Source organism: Leptonychotes weddellii, chromosome 14, assembly GCF_054177405.1.
Source record: "Leptonychotes weddellii isolate Sample4059 chromosome 14, ASM5417740v2, whole genome shotgun sequence".
Classification (NCBI taxonomy): domain Eukaryota; kingdom Metazoa; phylum Chordata; class Mammalia; order Carnivora; family Phocidae; genus Leptonychotes; species Leptonychotes weddellii.
In genome coordinates, this window is record NC_138382.1 from 69,649,066 (window position 1) to 69,668,770 (window position 19,705).

At 35.4% G+C, this 19,705-nt stretch overlaps 1 protein-coding gene across 8 annotated transcripts in view; it reads left to right on the forward strand.

The window, feature by feature from the left end:
* Positions 1–19,705, forward strand: part of RABGAP1 (RAB GTPase activating protein 1) — a 162,482-nt gene that overhangs the window by 58,106 nt on the left and 84,671 nt on the right. For all 8 annotated transcript variants that reach the window (XR_014140151.1, XM_081803545.1, XM_081803539.1 and 5 more), the window contains 6 exons: positions 803–913; positions 1,296–1,362; positions 2,053–2,155; positions 3,057–3,226; positions 13,846–14,020; positions 17,869–17,962. Coding sequence is in view for 7 of the 8 variants with exons in the window: in XM_081803545.1 (XP_081659671.1) it covers positions 803–913; positions 1,296–1,362; positions 2,053–2,155; positions 3,057–3,226; positions 13,846–14,020; positions 17,869–17,962 (720 nt within the window). In the remaining variant the exon portion in view is untranslated. The remainder of the gene's footprint in view (positions 1–802; positions 914–1,295; positions 1,363–2,052; positions 2,156–3,056; positions 3,227–13,845; positions 14,021–17,868; positions 17,963–19,705) is intronic.

Consider the following 19,705-nt stretch of genomic DNA (forward strand, 5'->3'; position numbering starts at 1 on the left):
AACTCTCATGTAGTCTTTTATAGTATCTTTTAATGGTTTTGCTACCATTATTTTAAAGTTGTACAGTATGAAGACATAATTTGTATTTGCTGCATGTTGGCTGATTGCCATTGGCAGATGTTTGCTTTTGAGAACAAAGGAGCCAGAGAAAGTGGTGTGTGGGAGAGTAGGGGATTATTTTGGTAAACTCTAATTTTAAGAATATTTTCAACTTTTTTCTTAAGGTGATGTTTAAGTATATCATTAGTATTATTTTTATAGTTATTGCACATGTGAATAAGAAGGTTATCACTGCTTAAGGGAAGCATTAAGCAACAGCTTACTGTTGGCCTTATTTTCCTTATCTCTATTATTTTTTGAAGGTACCTTTTTTGGAATTCAAAGGATGTATGATTAAGTATTTTTTCTTTATTACATATTTAAACAAATAAGACAATAAATATTTGTAAAAAAAAAAAGTGACTAAATTGAAAGGAAAGAAAACTAATGTTTTTTTGAGTGCCTATGTGCTAGATGCCATGCTAAGTGCTTTACAGATATCTAACTTAATTTCACAACAGAAAATTAAATTAAATCACATTTTAGGGAGCATTTGAGTTTTTTCTAGCTCTTATAAATTGTTTAGTGGATTACATACAGTAGTGATAATATTTTCACATCAAGAGGTAGATGATGATTTTTAAATTTCTGTGATGACTTGAAAACCAGGCATACAAAAGAACCCTAGATTCAAGAGAGGTTGTTTCTAGTATATGTCACAAGAAAATACTTTGCAAAATTAATGAAACATGTTGTTCTACAGTGCAGTTCCTAAAGAGAAGGACAGACAGTGCTTTAAACTTCGCCAAGGAACTGATAAGAAGATTGTCATCTATGTGCAACAAACAACTAATAAAGAACTGGCCATTGAAAGGTAAACATTTTTAGTAAATTCAGCTTAAATATAAATTCTCATTTTTATCAATCCAGTGGAGTAACCATATACTATATTCAAAAATATATTTGCAAAAATTTTGTCCTCTGGGGAATTCTTTTGGTTATTGAAGTGAATACTTAGTTCACTTTGAATTAGCTCCCATAAATCATCAGCTAATATGCTGCCTTCAACTATGTGATAATAAAAGACAAGAGAATTTGTTTCTGTAAGTAAAAGAAGTAAGGTTATTTGAGCAATGCTAATTTATTGATAATTTTAATGTGTCCTTTATCCATCAATAAGAATTTTAAATGACCTAGTTTACACGTCTTTTTTCTGTTATCTTTCTTCTAAATTTATGCCTGTTCTTTCTTTGCAGGTGTTTTGGTCTTCTCCTTAGCCCAGGAAAAGATGTACGAAATAGTGACATGCACTTGTTAGATTTGGTAAGGATTGCTTTTCTTTTTAAGGTTATACACTATTTCCTTGATAAAGGTTTCACTTTATCTCACTTGAATCTGATGGTAAAGCACTTTTGTGAAGGTGTTCTTGTGAGCTATAATAGCAATAAACAAAGATAAAGAATTTCCTTATTTCTGACTTGATATTTACTAGTCTCACCTTAGACCTATTTAGTCTCAGCCTCGGTTTCTTCACTGTATAATGGTGAATAATCCTTGTTTATAATTTAAGGTTGAAGTTGGAATCAAAGAGAGAGTTCGTGAGGGAAGTGTTTACAAACTATCATGAGTTTTTTAAAAGTAGGTGGTATTAGTATTGTTGCTATTATGTGAAAATCTTTATTTTCAAAACTAAAATTTATGTGATAATTATGCACTTGACAGAAGAATTCAGCATAGATTCAGGTGGTAAATTTCTCTAAATTTGTAGAATTTGATATGATTTGTAAGCATTTACTTTATAATTTTCCAGGAGCAATTGCATAAATAATTGGCACATCTTTCATTTTAACTGCAGTCGTCTCATTCACATATATTTCTACTTTTTAAAAAATATCTGACCCTCTTTCATATTTTTACATTTTCGTGACTCCTGTTTTTTAAAGGCAGCAAAATGGGAGCTAGCTGTTGTTCCTTTATTTTGGCATTAATGTTTGTTTTTACTATTTTCTTTAGGAATCTATGGGCAAAAGTTCGGATGGAAAGTCCTATGTTATCACTGGGAGCTGGAATCCAAAATCTCTACCCTTTCAAGTTGTAAATGAAGAAACTCCTAAAGGTGATGCAGATTATTGATACCATGAACAGAAATTTTGGTCCCAAAAAGATACCCAGGCCTTAGGACCACTTATTTGACAAATATCAGTGTTTTTTAATTCTGGTGAAACCAAAGAATTTGTATAGGTCTTTGAGTTTATTATTAAATTTGACCTTGTATTAACAAAGTATCATTTTTCCCCACTTATTTTTCCCTCCTCAATTTTTCACTTCCCTGCTTCCTTTTCTATTCATGTACTTATTTATATACAGAATTCTAAATTTTATTTTTAACATATGCACATATGGATATAGAGGGGAAAGTAAAAATTGACCATAGTCCTCAGGGCCCCACCCCAAGAGGACCATTGTGACCAGTTTCATATGTAGCTTTTCAGATATTTTGTGCAGAAACCACCTTTTTCAAGTTATTTCCTACTCTTCCTGAATGCCATTTAGTGGCTGTATAATATTCTATCCTGAAAATGTAACATTATTTGCTTAACTAGTGCCTCCTGTTGAGCATTTATTTTTTTTTCCCCTTCATTTTTTCTTTTTACTCATAGCACTATAGATAAATGGATAAGTTAGCCAAGATTTTAAAAGTTGAGAATTCCCAGTGTTGGTGAGAGTGGCATGAAGAGGCCGTATGCCACTTTTGCAGATCAGTCTGACAGAACATTTCATAAACTTTTATGTAATGCTGTCACTAATTCCAAGGAGTCTACCCAAGCAAAGAATTCTCAATACAGAAAAAGTTTTCAAAACAGCAATTTATCTGATTATTTTAGATTTTGATTTAATTAATGGATCACCTTAAGCTATCTTGAAAGTTTGTGAGAAAAGTAATTACTTTTACATTAATTGTATGAGCAAAGATATTTCCATTTTTTTATTTGCTTCTCCCCCCCCTCTCTCTCTAGATAAAGTGCTGTTTATGACCACAGCTGTTGATTTGGTAATAACAGAAGTACAGGAGCCTGTTCGATTTCTCATAGAGACAAAAGTCCGTGTTTGCTCACCTAATGAAAGATTATTCTGGCCCTTCAGCAAACGTAGTACTACTGAAAATTTCTTTTTGAAACTAAAACAGGTACTACACTTTTCTATAAATACGGGAGGGAGGTATAGATAAGAAAGGAGAAACTATTTTTGAGGCTGATTTATCATCAAGCTATCACTTATATCTTTAAACAGTCATGTGTATTTTAAACATATTAAGAGGAAAAATTGTCTTTCATTTTTCCCCATGTATTTATCATTTTTCTTGCTCTTCATTTCTTCCTCAAGAACCAGGTTCCTGTCTGATCTTACTTGCCTTCAATCTGAAGAACTTACTTTAACATTTCTTTTAGTGTCGATCTACTGAAGTCATTAACTCTTAGACTTCTTTATCTGAAAATGTTTTTATTTCACCCTCATTCCAGTGGGATATTTTCACTGGCTGTAGGATTCTGGGTTGACGTTTTTTTTTTTCTGGCACTTTAGAGATGTCCTCTCACAGTCGCCTGGCTCTCATTGTTTCCCATGTGAAGTCAGCATGCATTTATTGATATTGTTTCTCTGTATGGAATGAGTCATTGTTTCCTGGCTGCTTTTAAAATTATTTTTTATCTTTGGTTTTCAGACATTTAAATATGATGTGCCTTAGGCATGGTATTCTTTGTCTTCCTTGTGATTTGCTGAGCCTCTTAAATTTTTTTTTATTTATTTGACACAGAGAGAGAGGGAGGGAGGGGGCACACAGGCAGGAGAAGCCGGAGAGGGAGAAGCAGGTTCCCCCCTGAGCAGGGAGCCTGATGCGGGGCTGGATCCCAGGAGCCTGAGCTGAAGGCAGATGCTTAACCTACTGAGCCACCCAGGCGCCCCTGAGCTTCTTGAATTTTTAAATTTTGTTTAAATATTTGTTTTGTTTTGTTTTGACCAATTTTGAGGAAAATCTGCTTTGTTATTCCTTTCAACCTTTTTTCCTGCCCCATCTCTCTTTTCTCTCATAGGATTCCAGTTACATATATTTTAGTCCTTTTGATATTATCCCGCAGATCTCTAAGGCTCTGTTCTTAATTAAATAATTTTTTTTCTGTTTTTTTCTTCAGGTGGGATATCATTTTAACTCTCTTTTGACATGTCTTAAAGCTGGCTTGCCCCTTTCTTTTATCATCCCCAATTTTCTGTTAAGTCCATTCAATGAATTTTTTTTTTAATTTCAGATCTTGTACTTTTTATTTCTAGAATGCCCATTTGGTTCTTTTTTTTATAGTTTCTATTTTCTTATGAGATTTCCTCTTTGTTCTTTCAAGAAGATTTTCTCTTACATCCTTGAGCATAATTATAATATTACTACTTTAAAAATCCTTAACTGCTAATTCTAATGTCTGGTGAGTCACATTGTCCTCTTTCTTTGTCTAGCAATTTTGGATTATATGTTAGACATTTTTAATAATAGATTATTATAGTCTATTATGTTATGGTCTCTTCTGAGTATCAGTTTAAAAAAAAAAATCTGTCAGTTAATTTGGTCAAATTCCATACTCTATTTTACTTGTGGTGGGCAGTAGATGAAATCTGTTTCCTTTTAGCTTTTCTTGGCCTCAGATGCCCACTACTTTTCCTTTCTTTTGCTTTCCTTTGTATCAAAACTTCTTGAAAAAAAAAAATCAAGTCCATAGTGACCTAAATTGCTAAATCTAGTGGTCAGTCTGAGTCTTCCTAGTCCTTGGCCTTTGAGCAGTATATAATACGGATGATCACTCCCCCCTTCCTTATCCCTCTTTCACTTAGCCTTCAGGACATCTCAAATTTACCTCACCCCCCCACCAATCCCTAGAATGCTCTCCTTACCTGTCTTTACTGTCTCAGTTCATGGACATCTTCTCTTAATTGTTGCTGAGGCCAAGAATTTTACTTTCATTTTTCACATCCCATATCCAGTCAGTCAGGAAATTCTATTTACTTTCAAAATCTATTTAGACTCTGGTTGCTTCTTAGCACTTAGATTACACTAACCTCATCTGAATTGTCACCTTTACCTGAGCTACTGTAGTAGCCTCTTCACATCTCCCTGTTTCTTTTTTTGCCCCCCCCTTCATATATTCTCAACACAGCAGCCTAAGATCAAATCAGATCACTTTTCTGCTCATAACTCTTTAAACCTATTCTGTGTAAAAGCCAGAGTCCTTTTCGGTGGCTTCTAAGACCCTATGTGATCTACTGCCTGTTATACCATCAACTAATTTCTCTCTTACCGCTCTTCTTCCTTGCTTCTTCTGCTCTAGCCATGTTCTCGGGGCCTTCGCTATTAACTGTTTCTTCTGCCTTAATGCTCTTCCCATTTCCCACTTGCTATTATTCATCTCTTTCAGGTCCTCATCTTCTTCAAATCTGTGCTCAGATTGACATCTTAATAATGCCTGACTGCCACATGTAACACTGCAGTTTGTCTGCTCTTAACTTCCAGGATATCACATAATATACTTAATTTTATTTTGCTTATTATCTATTTTCTCTGTTAGAAACCTCTACTAAGGCAGTAGAGGTTCCTGATCTGCCTTGTTCACTGATTTATCCCAAGCATCTAAAACATAGTAGTTCTCTATAAATAGTTGTTGAATTGATTTTATTGACATGTAACTTCAGTCTTGAGTTTTACAAAATTACAGTGTTGCTTGTGGATTTACTTGAGTATACTTTCTGATAGCAATAAATATTTTAGTTCCAGTGTATCCAAGTTAGCCCTTTTGATTATAGTTAGAAAAAGGTGGCAAACAGAACAGGAATAGAGATTTCTCTTCAGTGTTGTCTTAGGAGACAGAAAGTAAACCTGGGCCCTAGCACTGTTCTCCCAGCTCTTCACTGTGGCAGCAGAAAAGGATTAGCATAGGCTTATCAACTAGAAGTTGGCTTTGGAATCAGAGTATATGGATATTACCACTGACTAGCAAGTACCTTCAACTCTGTGAGCCTGTTTACTCAGCTGTAAAATGGCAGTGATTGAATCTTCCTCATAGTGTTATTTGATATTGAGAAACTGTATAACACATTTGGCATATAGTATGTTCTTCATACATTTTACCTGTTATTGAGAGGGACTGTGGAACCTAAGTGGGGCAGAGAAAGAATAAAAAATATTAAGTCATTGAGATGCCTGGGTGGCTCAGTCAGTTGGGCATCCAACTCGATCTCAGCTTGGGTCTTGATCTTAGGGTTGTGAGTTCGGGTCTCCACTCTGGGCGTGGAGCCTACTTAAAAAAAAAATACTAAGTTATGAAATCAAAACAACATTGATTATTATTAGTGGATTAGTCCCAGAAGAAGAACACTTCAGAAAGAAAACCAATTTACGGGTGGTATTTTAAAAATTTAGGGAGTAGGGATGATTCTTAAGTGTCTAGAGTAAGAGATGATAAATAGAAATTAATTCTATAATAATTTTAGAACAAATTTATATGTAAGAAAACATATTCTCTTTAGAGTTCTGTCTCTTTAATCTTAGTGAACATAAATAAGATTCCTCTGATCTTGCTTTTCCCTTTAGGTCTTATACAACCTTATATTCAAAGACTGCATGAGTTTACAGGAATATTACTTATGTGGTTTGGTCTAATATAATGTATCTTAAGTAGGCTAATAAATGACTTAGGCAGAGTAAAGTAGCCAGAAACACATATACCTGAGACCTAGCCCAATAGACTACTCTAGAATCTCTGTTAAGGTTACAAGCTAAACATAGGCCAAGTTGTCAATATTTTCTTTGCAAAAAGCAGAAGTTTATATGTGGAAGCTAGGGAGGAGAGCAGGGAATTCCTGAGAATCTTTCATTTTTTTTCCTTATTTGGGTAAGTCTTATTTTGGGGGGAGGAGTTTTGTGAGGGGTGGGGAATGGGAAAGGAGAGAGAGTGTGAAGAATTTGAGCAGCTTGTCGCTGTCTTAGTGCACTTAGAGCACTGTTAATCTCATTTCTTGTAACATAATAAACTAAGTTTATTCCCTCCTTTACATTCATGGCATTAAAAAGTAATAGCTACGGTGGTTGAGAGCCTACTGTGGCCATCACTGTACAAGCTACCTTGACTTTTTCTGTCTTATATAATTTTTATAGTGAACCAATGAGGATAGTATTTTCAGTTTTATAGATCCAGAGATGTACAATCAATTTTATGGAATGTTGTGTGAACAAGATGCATACCTGTGCTTTCTCAGCGTTCTCAGTCAGGATTCTTTCCGTAGAAACATCCTCCCTTTGTCTGTCTTTCTGTAAGAGTATTTTTAGGATTTACTTAAATTAAGGAGAATTTAAAATTTTAACCCTTTTGCAGTTCTCATCAGACTGAAAAGGAAACAGTGGTGCAGACCAAATTTTTAAAATATATAGCATATAGTTTTTGTTGTTGTCAGTATGGGAAAATAATTATAGAAAAATTTTTAATACATGTTTAAAGATTGATTGTTTCTCCTATCACTAAAATTACCTGATGACTCAGTAACTCCTCTTAAGCATGGAAGCCTTCCCAACTGTGAGTATTATTATATTAAGATGGCATCATATTAGAGAAGAAACTTTTAAAATTAGTGGGGAAAGAGGCACCTGGGTGGCTTAGTCGGTTAAACATCTGACTCTTGGTCTCAGCTCAGGTCTTGATCTCAGGGTCGTGAGTTTAAGTCCTACACTGGGCGTGGAGCCTACTTAAAAAAAAAATAATGCAGAAATAATTGTTTTCTTGGATTTAAATATTTCGAATATTGTTTACTAAAAGAGGAAGAAACTGGTCTGAAGACTAGGTTTTCCAACAGTAACGTAAAGTGAATTTAAGACCAGCTAAGCATTCTTAAAACTATAGAATTACAGAATTTTATTGCCAAAGAGATTCTAGGTGTCTTAGAATCTTTTTTGAAATTATTTTATAAATGAAGCTGATGTCTACAGGATGAAGTATGTGGCCAACATCACATAGACAAGTTATTAGTATGACCATATTAGAAACCTGAGCCTCTTATTTCTCTTTGGGGTGTGTGTGCGCACGTGTGCATGCCTGCATACACAGGCATACGCACACATATGCAGTAAACCACTGAACCTCTCAAGGTGAAAAATATGGAAATGCTTTCTGTACTGGAGATCTTCAACTGCTAAATCAGGGGGCACATGATATCATGTGGTATTCCGCTGTTCCTGGGAAGTGTGATCACTGGGTTAAGGTGGTGACCACTGGATTTCTCCTTTGTAAAAGTAGTTTTTGCATTTAGCAAGTAATATTTGGGGTGGTTCTTTGGCAACTTCCAAATACCCTGTTCCTCAACAACTTTCTAACTAATGGTTTTAGCATCCTTTAGCATTGATGATCCTTCAATCAGTTGAGTTCATTCACATATTTTCAATAGTAATTTCACATTACAGAGTTTTCTTCTTTTACATTTATATATGTTTCTAATATTGAATATCTTAAATACAATAACCGCAATATATTTATTTGCTTTATCCTACTTTATCAAAGAATTAAAAAATAACAGTATTGCAGGAAACACCCTTAATACAGATCTTTCTTTTATTGCTCCTAGCAAATATATAACAAAATCTTTATAAACTTGTAAAATGTTAAGAAAAGGTACTATTATATTTGTTTTTGAAATACAGATTTTAATTACTTAAAATTTCAGTGAGGAGAAACATATATTAATACAATTACTGATGGGGTAATTAAGCATTCATTAATAAACTTGTACCATTTCTAGAATACAGATGATGCCACGCTGCAATTTGTGTACAACTTACATTGTACAAATTTCTTTTAATTGGAAATAAGACCCATATTTTCATATCAGTATATAAAAATCAATATGTAAACCTCTAAATGAAAAGGTTTTCAGAATATTTAGCATATTCTGAACTTTTCTATAGGTGCTTAAATTTTGGGGAAAATGTTTATTAATATAACTAATATGTAGGTATAACATAAAAATGGATGTATATAATATGAAATTGAGTCAGTATAGTTTCAAATTTCCATTTGTTGATATTCATTCCAAAAAAGTCAGTATTGCAATTAATAAACTATTGAGTGAAGTTTAAGATTTTATGGAACTTTTTTCCCCTTTGAACATGTTCCAGTATGATTATAAAATGAGTATTGTGTTCAAAAGTTAATTGGAAAAAAAATTTTTTTCATTATAGTTACGTTACCATTTGACATATACCTAGGTTCATTTGTTTCCATATTTTCAATTTGGGGACTTTGGATCTTTTATTTGGTTTAATTTTTTGAATATTTAAAATATATACAGTGGTACAAACGTCAAGATTATGTAAAAATGTACTCAGAAGTCTTAACTTTCATTCATGTTTCTCCATCCAAACCCATAGGTAACCATTATTAGTGGTTTCTGGGTTATCGTCCCAATGTTTCTTTTTGGGAAAATAGTAAAATACTCCTATGTATTTTTAACTCCCCCCCCCCCTTTCTTTTAAAGATTTATTTATTTAACAGAGAGAGACACAGAGAGGGAACACAAGCAGGGGGAGTGGGAGAGGGAGAAGCAGGCTTCCTGCTGAGCACGGAGCCCGATGTGGGGCTCGATCCCAGGACCCTGAGATCTTGACCTGAGCCAAAGGCAGATGCTTAACGACTGAGCCACCCAGGCACCCCTTTAACTCCCTTTTTTAAATACAAACTAGCCTGTGTACCGTCCTGCACCTTGCTTTTTTAACTTACTATATCTTGCAGATCATTCCACATCATTTCATAGAGATCTTCCTCGTTCTTAATGGCTACATAGTACTTTGTTGTTTGGATGAATCATGATTTATGATTTTTTAAGTGTCCTCTATTGATGGATTTTTGGATTTTTTTAAATCATTTGCTATTCCAAATAATGTTGTAGTATAGAACTTTGTGCATATGTTTTGATTCAATGAAAGTGCATCTTAGAGTAGATAATTTTGCACATGTAATTTTGTTATATTTGCCAAATTTCCCTTTCTCACTGTTGTAATCATAGAGATGAACAGGATATGAGAGTACCTGTTTCTCCACAGGCTTGTCAAGAGTATGTTGCCAAACTTAAGGATCTGATGGTAGTCTTAATTTATCCTTTGATGAATGAAAACAAGCCTTTTTTCATATGTTTCATGGTGACTTTACTTTCCTTTTCTCTGAACTATCCTTCATATCTTTGGCTTTTTGGTTTTGGCCTTTTTCCTTTTAGTTTTTAGAAGCTCTTTCTGTATTTGAGAGATTAACCCTTTGAGATATAAATTGCAACTATTTCTCCTGGTTTGTCACTTGTCTTGTAACTTAAATTATGATGAATCTTTTCAGCTTTTTTTGCCATATGGTTATATTTTTAGGTACTTGAATTTATCAAGGTTTTCCCTTTAAAGCTTCTGGATTTTGAGTCATAATTAGAAATACTTTCCCTACACCCAATAATAAAGAAATTTACACATTTTCTTCTATTAATATGGTTTTGTTTTTCTACTTTTAGATTTGATTCATTAGTGTTTTATTCTGATGTATGGTGTAAAGTATGGGTCTGATTTAATCTTTTTCCAAATGGCCATCTACTTGTCCCAAAGCCATTTATTGAATAGTCTAACTTTTCCCCCAGTGATTTGAAATGCCACTTTTTATTATATATCACATTTTCTTGCATGTTTGGACTTTATTCGGGCTTTTATGTTCTCTTTCATGGGTTTTTAGGTTACTCATGCACCAATATCACACTTTTAATTATGTAGACTTTATAATATGTTTTAATACCTGATAGGGCTACCTTACCTCCCCAGTTCTTTTGTGGATTTTGCCGGATATTCTTATTTTTCATGTAAACTTTAGATTCAGCTTCTGTAGCTCTGGGAAAAAATTGGTATTTTTACTAAGGAGAATTGACATCTTTATTATGTTTAGTCATCTAAGACATTTATTCAAGTCTGTGTTTTTCAAGAGTGATTTTTCAAAAGTTTTTTATTACAGAAATTCAAACACACAGAAATAAAAATAATAGTATAATCAACCCCCATGTACTATTTCCCAGCTTCAACAATGTATATCATTTTTAATAGCTGGCATTCTTATAAGCAGGGTTCAGTTCGTGACTATGTTTATCTGACTTCAAAAGGCAGTTTTAGTATGGTCAGTATAACTCACAGAAGAGTTTCTAGGTGAGCTGCAATGGTTATCACATTTATATAGTCTCTGAGAATTTTTTTTTTTTTAAGTAAAGAGCTGTTGATCTTTGAACTCTTCTAGATAGTAATTAACTGTTTCAGACAGTAATTTGTAACAATGAAAAAAGGAAGTCCTATTCCCTATCAAAGTGTAATACTTAAAAATTAAACATAATTATAAATTTAGAATGAACCTATGTCATAGATTTTAATTCAATTCATTAAGTATTGAGGGAGCTAGTAAGATGGTAAAACTGGCTCTACGTATTTGAGGAAATTGAGTTGATACAGTCCTTTAAAAAAAAATAATAATGTTAGAACAAGATTGCTAGGTCAGAAATAAAACTGGCTAATGTCTTAAAGGTAAGTTTGGGTTATCTTTTCTACTGGACAGAAATCATTTGCCTATCTATTGGACACAAATCTATAGGTTAATATATAACTTCATAGAGTCTGGGTCTTTAATAGTAAGTAGCTAAGTCAGAATTGTTTATTCATCTAGGAAATTAATCCTTAGGTGGACATGTTAAAACAAAGTTGGCAAACTAGAGTATGTGGGTCGGGCGCCAGGGTGGCTCAGTTGGTTGAGTGACTGCCTTCGGCTCAGGTCATGGTCCCGGAGTCCTGGGATCGAGTCCCGCGTCGGGCTCCCGGCTCAGCAGGGTATGTGGGTCAAATCTGGCCTGACCTTTGTTTTTATAAAGTTTTTTTGGAATATAGCCACACTCACTTAGTATCTATGGGGGCTTTTGCACCATTGTGGCAGAGTTGAGTAGTTGTGACAGACTAGTGGCCCACAGAGCCTAAAATATTTACTCTTTGGCCCTTTTCAGAAAGGTTTACCGACTTCTATATTAAGCAGTGTTTCAGGATGATACTGAAAGGACATGTTGCCACTAACTTGGTCTTCCAGGATTGGGATAATTTTTTTAAGAACATACATGAACATTCAGATGATAAAATCCGCTCTGCCTGATATTTTTGTACCTAATGAGCATTTTAACCCCCTCTTCTCTTTCTGTATTTTTACTTTATGCTTGTATATCTTTCTCATTGGTGTAGCCACATTTCTAGTTGTCTTTCTGTCTTTTCCTATAATTCTGCTTTTTCTTCCTGCTCTGTATTTCACTCTTTTTTCCCCCTTCTTCTTAAACTGGCTGTAATGTGGAATATTAATATATTTAAATTTGGTACTGGAAAAGTTTTATATTCTTGGTCCTTAATTTTTAATTTAGGTGAGTTCAAACTATGTGTTTGCCTCAAAATACAAACCAATTTGAGATACAAAATTTTTGTGAATTTCATTAATCTCTTTTCTGCCACTCACCTCTACACCCCAACCCCAGTTACAGCTTTCAGTTAAAGAAAAGTTCCCTACACGGCTTTAATTAAGCTAAAGGAGTGGGAAGAGGCATGGAAATAAAAGGACTCTCTTAGTCCTAAACTGTGTTAGAATATTTTAAAACATTTTTTCCAGGGTGCCTGGGTGGCTCATTGAGTTAAGCATCGGACTCTTGATTTCAGCTCATGACATGATCTCAGAGTCATGACGAGCCCTACATCGGGCTCGGCACTGGGCGAGGAGCCTGCTTAAGAGTCTCTCTCTCACTCTCCTTCTGCCCTTCCCCACCCTCTCTCCCTCTCTAAAAAAATAAAAAAACAAAACATTTTTACATAGTTTCTTTTTTTTTTTTTTAAGATTTTATTTATTTGATAGAAAGCTCATGTGAGAGAGAGCATGAGCAGGGGGAGGGGCAGAGAGAGAAGCAGACTCCCATCTAGCAGAGAGCCCAACACAGGGCTTGATCCCAGGACCTTGGGATCATGACCTGAGCTGAAGGCAGACACTTAACCAACTGAGCCACCTAGGGGCTCCCCTCATCGATAGTTTCTTAAACTAAACTTAAATAAAACTGCAGAATTAGGGGCGCCTGAGTGGCTCAGTCGGTTAAGCGTCTGCCTTCGGCTCAGGTCATGATCCCGGGATCCCGGGATCGAGTCCCACGTCGGGCCCCTTGCTCCGCGGGAAGCCTGCTTCTCCCTCTCCCACTCCCCCTGCTTGTGTTCCCTCTCTGGCTGTGTCTCTCTCTGTCAAAAAAATAAATAAAATCTTAAAAAAAAAAAATAAAACTGCAGAATTAGAGTCCTGCTAGCCTATTTTCCTGCGGATTGTTAAGTCTAAACGTATATTTTTCTATTTAGAAAAGGTTACATTTGGGGGCGCCTGGGTGGCTCAGTTGTTGAGCGTCTACCTTCGTTCGACTCAGGTCATAATTCCAGGGTCCTGGGATCAAGCCCTGCGTTGGGCTCCCTGCTCGGCGGGGAGCCTGCTTTTCCCTCTCCCCTGCCCCTGCTTGTGTTCCCTCTCTCACTGTCTCTGTCAAATAAATAAATGAAATCTTTAAAAAAGAAAAAAAAGAAAAGGTTACATTTAGTGTAGACATTTCAAAGTTACACCTTTTTATTCTCACATCCTGTATGAAATCAGAAGTGTAGTGCTCAATTAAAAAATAATTGTACCACTTAGTAAATAATATTTTTTCATCTTCAAGATAAAGCAGAAGGAGAGAAAGAACAATACTGACACTTTATATGAAGTTGTGTGCTTGGAAAGTGAATCAGAGAGAGAGAGGAGGAAAACTACAGCCAGTCCCTCAGTTCGCCTGCCACAGTCTGGATCTCAGAGTTCAATGATACCTTCTCCTCCAGAAGATGATGAAGAGGAAGGTAAATTGTAGGGAGAGCTTAATTTCTATTATGGGGTGGTACACCATGCACACCATTATAATTTTACGAGGGAATTGATACTGTGACATAGCATTTGGAATTCTTTCAGTAAATACTTATGAGAATGTACTATATGCAAAGGACCATGGGAGATTCAAAAATGATGAGCACAGGACCTTCTTTAAGATAATTGTAATCAAGTTGGAAAAAATGAGATTTATAATTAGTGTTTTTTTAAAGAATCCGCATGTGCTAGCTTAGTGTATTAGCACATTTTTAGAGCAAACTTGACATAGCTTCCACCTAAATAAATGTTCCCATTTCAACTGGTTCATTTTACAGGGACAATTTCACTTGCCAAAATGTGGCTTCCACACATGACTCTTTCACAAAATATAAGTATTTAAATATATAAATTTATGTTTATGTATTATTGGATTTTCACACTGATAAACATTAGGAATCATCCAGTTCTTTTTTTCTCTCTCTCTCTCTTTTTTTTTTATGGTTATATCCATTAACTAATCTGTCCGTCTCTGTTAAAAGCTACTATATAGAAGTGAGAAGTGGAGAGGAGCAGCACAGGAATAGCAAAAGTTTGGGAAGCATTTTCTAACCTATAATTTTGTACCAGGACTTTTTATTTTTATAAAGAGGAAAAAAGCTGATTATGATAGAAGGTCATATGAAGCGTGTGTCTATGTGAGGTTCACAGAAAGTGTTCTGGAAATTCATAGAGGAGAATCCATTTTTCATTGTGGGGAGATGTGGTAGGACATCATGACGAGTAGTTTTTGAGCTGGGACTTTTAAAATTTGTTTCTAAAGTAAAATAATACTTTGTTTATATAATCCTCACAAAAGTTCTGAAAAACAAGATTTCTATTATCCTTATTTTGCACATAAGGAAATGGTATCTCAGAAAAATGAATTTGCCCAAGGCCACACAGCTAGAAATAGGCAAGGAGGATCTTTATCCAGTTCTGAGAGTTAGCAGTCTGAGCTCTATTCTGTAATCATCATGGTGCATTTAGTTCACATAAAGCATTTTGAAGTGCAAAGAAAGCACATATATTGTTTTGGGAGAAGTTGGAGATAAAATTTAAAGTCTTCCTGCAGAAACAGTTGAGTCATGTGTTAAATCTGGGAAAGGTGGAATTGTTCTCACCGTTTGAGACTGCTCTATAACTAGTGGTCTTGAGACTTGTAGTTTACCTTCTAAGTCAACACTGCTTAAGATGGAAGAGCAAGTAGGGCGCCTGGGTGGCTCAGTTGGTTAAGCGACTGCCTTCGGCTCAGGTCATGATCCTGGAGTCCCTGGATCGAGTCCCGCATCGGGCTCCCTGCTCGGCAGGGAGTCTGCTTCTCCCTCTGACCCTCCCCCGTCTCATGTACTTGCTCTCTCTCATTCTCTCTCTCTCAAATAAATAAATAAAATCTTTAAAAAAAAAAAAAGATGGAAGAGCAAGTAATAAAGAACTCTTCTCCCCTAAAACTCAGCAGTAAAAACAAAATGCACCATAAACTGAGACACTCTATTTTTATGAAACCAGAGAATGGTCAAATGCTGAATCTGAATGCTGTAGATTTTAAAGAATATCTACCTGTTACAAAGAAATTTGGGCCCAGCTGAAGGATAACATCTGGACTAATATCTAGTTCTAATCTATGGCAGGCATACATTTTTCAGTGGAATTGAGGAGTTCAGAGGGCCTCTAGTAACAGGTGTTAACTAGGAGAGATAAGGACCAATAGCAGACCATGGGAGAGTTAGGGAACACTAGAACACAAGTTCTGTAAAGGACAAAAGTGTCTTTTTTTTGCCCACATTGTTTCCCTAGTGTATAACACAATTCCTGGTGTGTAATAGATGCTCGGGAGATACTGGTGAGATAGGTTTACCCCCCCACCCCTCCAACCTTCCACCCCCCCCTCCCCCTCCCCTCCCCCCCCATCCATTCCCATAGTGAAAGGCTAATGACATGACAGGACCATGGGGCTTAAGAAAGCTGTGTAGTCTTCCCATCTTTTCATTCTCTAACCTAGTGTATGGACCAGGGAGACCCATCCTGTTGTCATGTGTTTGCTTCCTAGAAAGAAATGGCTATAGTCCTCTAGTAGAGAGGCTCCTTATCCATAGGACATTTGTGCTCCCAGGGCAGGAAGCCAGCAGGTATAAAGGGGAGGTGTTCAGAAACAATACTCTGAAACTGAGGTTGCCTGCTCCCTCCCCACCCATACCCCTGCCTTAGGTAGATGGAGTTCTAAACACATATTTCAAACTGCTACTGTCAAGATATGTTGAAAGCATCCAAAACAGTAAAAGAGAATTTGGTAAGACAGATCTTCCTAATCTCTTTAAAGGAATTGTCATCTCTGGTACATTTTAGTACATTTTTTATAGCTGCTATTCCCCAAAGAGTTGTTGTGTTGTATTGATAATTGAATGAGTAGAGAATTACTTGAAGCATTAGAAAGTAGGGCCAATTCTGGCAAAATAGCAAAGTTGGGAAAGTTTATCTTCATGCCCTCGAGCCTTTCTCCTTTCCTTATTTATCCTGTGTCCCATTTGTCCCAAAAGAAGTCTCACTTACATTCAGTCTGTGTCTTCCCTATCTCACCATCAAAACTGATGCTAATGTCCAAGGTGTTATAATGTAAAGAAGTAATAAGTATCATGGATTTCTGAGCTGTTGCTAGTAGAGATGCAAATTCATGATGTAATCATTAAAGGTATAAAGATCCAAACTTTGTTTAGGCAGGTTAAGCCAGAAGACTTAGAAATAGCATTGGTGAGGACACTTGGAAAGAAGTACCGTAGTCCCCTACTAGTGGAAATAAATTGTAGAGCCATTCTGGAAGGCAATTTGTCAGTAAGCTTCAAAATATCCCAGGAAGTCCACTTCTGGGCATGTGCCCAGTGAAAACAAGAGTTATGTTCATCCTGATACTATTTGTAGCAGAAAATTGAAAACTCCCCAAGTGTCCAGCAAAAGAGGATTGATTACATAAATGTCTTAGTCCATGTTTCCCCCTTTCATTACACTTTTAAATTCCTCTCACAGGCCTTTATCATTGTCAGTTTTTTCACTATCTTCATATCTTATAATCTTTAAATTCTTATTTGAGTTTACTTAATTACTAGAGTAAAGTTTGAAATGACTCATTTTGGTCTTTTTTAATATTTTTGTGCTTTCTGTAATAAATATATGCCATTGTAGAAAATTTAGAGTCCTAAAAACATAAAGGAGGGGAAAGAAATCATAACTCCATCACTCAGAGATTGTAATTGTTAATGTCTTAGCATAATTTACTCCAGACTGTTTTGATCAGAATGAAGATTTATTAGCTCCTGGTTTTTATTTTATGTGGCATTTTGCCAGATTATTAATGTAAACACATGTCAATATGTAATTACATTATAAACATATATCATAATTTAATCAGCCTCCTATTGCTGCTCTCCTATTGTTGGACACTTAGGTGGTTTGTAACTTTTTTTAACTGTGGTAAACAAGACTGCTATATATTTTCCTGGATAAAGTTGTTTGCTTTGGAAAAGGAAAAAGAAGATAGCATATTTTGAGTCTTAGAAATGGCTCTTTTCTACAGTTAACATAATGTGGACTCTATGGAAAGTGAAAGAAATAAAGAGATCATAGCAACATTGTACCTAGGATCATTTTTATTTTCTTTGTATTTATATCTGTATGCTAAAAGAGAGAAATAGAACTTCTGACTTTATGCTCCCAGTAAAATCTTTCAAATTTGACTGTTATGTTTCCATTCATTCTTCTGGCTAGCATAGCCACTTCTGTTACCCTTTTTTATGTGTTTTATTTATTAAAGATAATGATGAACCTCTCTTGAGTGGATTTGGTGATGTATCCAAAGAATGTGCAGGAAAAATTCTTGAAACATGGGGAGAACTTCTGTCAAAATGGTAAGTTAGAATAGTTCTCCTTTTCATCTGTAATTCTCATTTTATGGGTAGGGTATCTTCCCCTAACTACAATATTCAATTTTGGAATTGTTCTATTTTGGAACCTATTATAGAAACCAAAGTATGGGGTTTGTGTTCTAGAATCTCTATTTTTAGAGATTTATAAGGGTAAGTAGTGAAGATCTGAAATCACCTTTCAGAATATCAGAAACCTAATAAATTCTCATTGTTGCAGAAAATATTAATTCAGACATGGAATGTATGGAGAGAATAAATCAGGAAAGAGCTCCTTTTTATTGACGTGGTTAGGAACCACTGACTGGTTAAGGTAATACACAATTAAGACAGTACACAATAATCAGGGAAGTTTGGAAGATGCTCACACAATGCACAGAGCCACAGTAGAGACCTCAGGTGGGATTTTTCCTTATCTGTATTATGTACCTAAAGTGACAGAGCAGAGTGTTACGAACATGCTGTATATTGACTGTTCTAACAATTACTTTTCCTACTGACACTTGTAAAACTCAGGAATTTCTTGTCAAGAGAAATTCTCAGCTCGAGAGATAGCTTGACAACAATATTAAGAAGCACTATCCTATAGACTGTCTAGAAAGGATACACTGTGGTGTATTTCTTAATGAATCCAGAGACACTCTGCTAAGTCAGGTTGGTGAGACATTTATGTAGTTTCCTTTTTCCTCTCTGTAGGATGCCATTATATGCTGCGGGAAAAAAAAAGCTTGAAAGTGATCTGAGCACTTCTCTATTTCTGACATTCTGGTTGTTAGGGTTGTCATGTAAGCTCCCCATGGGCCTATTACTTTGGGGTCTAATTTTTCTCAGAAAATTTAACTGTTAAGCCTTTCACTCTATTCTTAGAAAACTGTGTTTCAGCATTTAAAAATCTTCCATGTCCTTAAGGGATGGGATTACAAATGGGCATGCATCTGCTTCTAGCACTCCCACAGTGCTTTACACTTTTGGTGAAACGTGCTCCACATCGGGAAATGTCAAATGTGTACAGGAGGAGAATGCAAACCAAAGCATGGTTTGTCTTTATACAAGTGGTTTTAGTAAATGAACTCTGCAAAAAGCCCCTTCACCCGCCCAGGATAGAGTTCTCATTTACTTTTGATATTCCTATAGCAGTGGTGAGACAAACCTGCTGATGCTCTCATCACAATTATATTTTCAGTTCAGTGAATTTGGAGTGTTTGGACTGCTGCTGGCAGGCATTTCATCTGTATAAAAAGGTTTCAGCTCTAAAATAGAAACGTAATTGAATCTTGACATGGTTACATAATAGTATATTTAAAATCATTGAGATACAGCATTTAGACTCTAGATTTTATTAGATGAACTCACCACCATTTTATACAATTGCTTGGAATTTGTTACGAAATTTTATTCATTCATTCATTCATTCATTCATTTATATTATGTCTTTCTCCCACTTCCTCAAATATATTAACTGAGTCTACATGTTTGGTTTTTTTTTTAATTCTAAAAATTCTTATTTCTTTTTGCTCTTGTTTTGTTTCTCTTCCTTGAGCTTCTTTCTGGAGACTTTAGGTCTGTTGGCCTTTTTGTATAGGTGGTACCCAATGAGGCCCAGGAGGGCTGGTGCTACATGGTTCTTTAAGGTGTTTAAAACTGTCTTCACTGGTTTGGGTCCTGTCTTCAGAAATAATAATATAGTTTGTTTCTCTTCTTTAATTCATCTTTTTTTCCCATCATTAT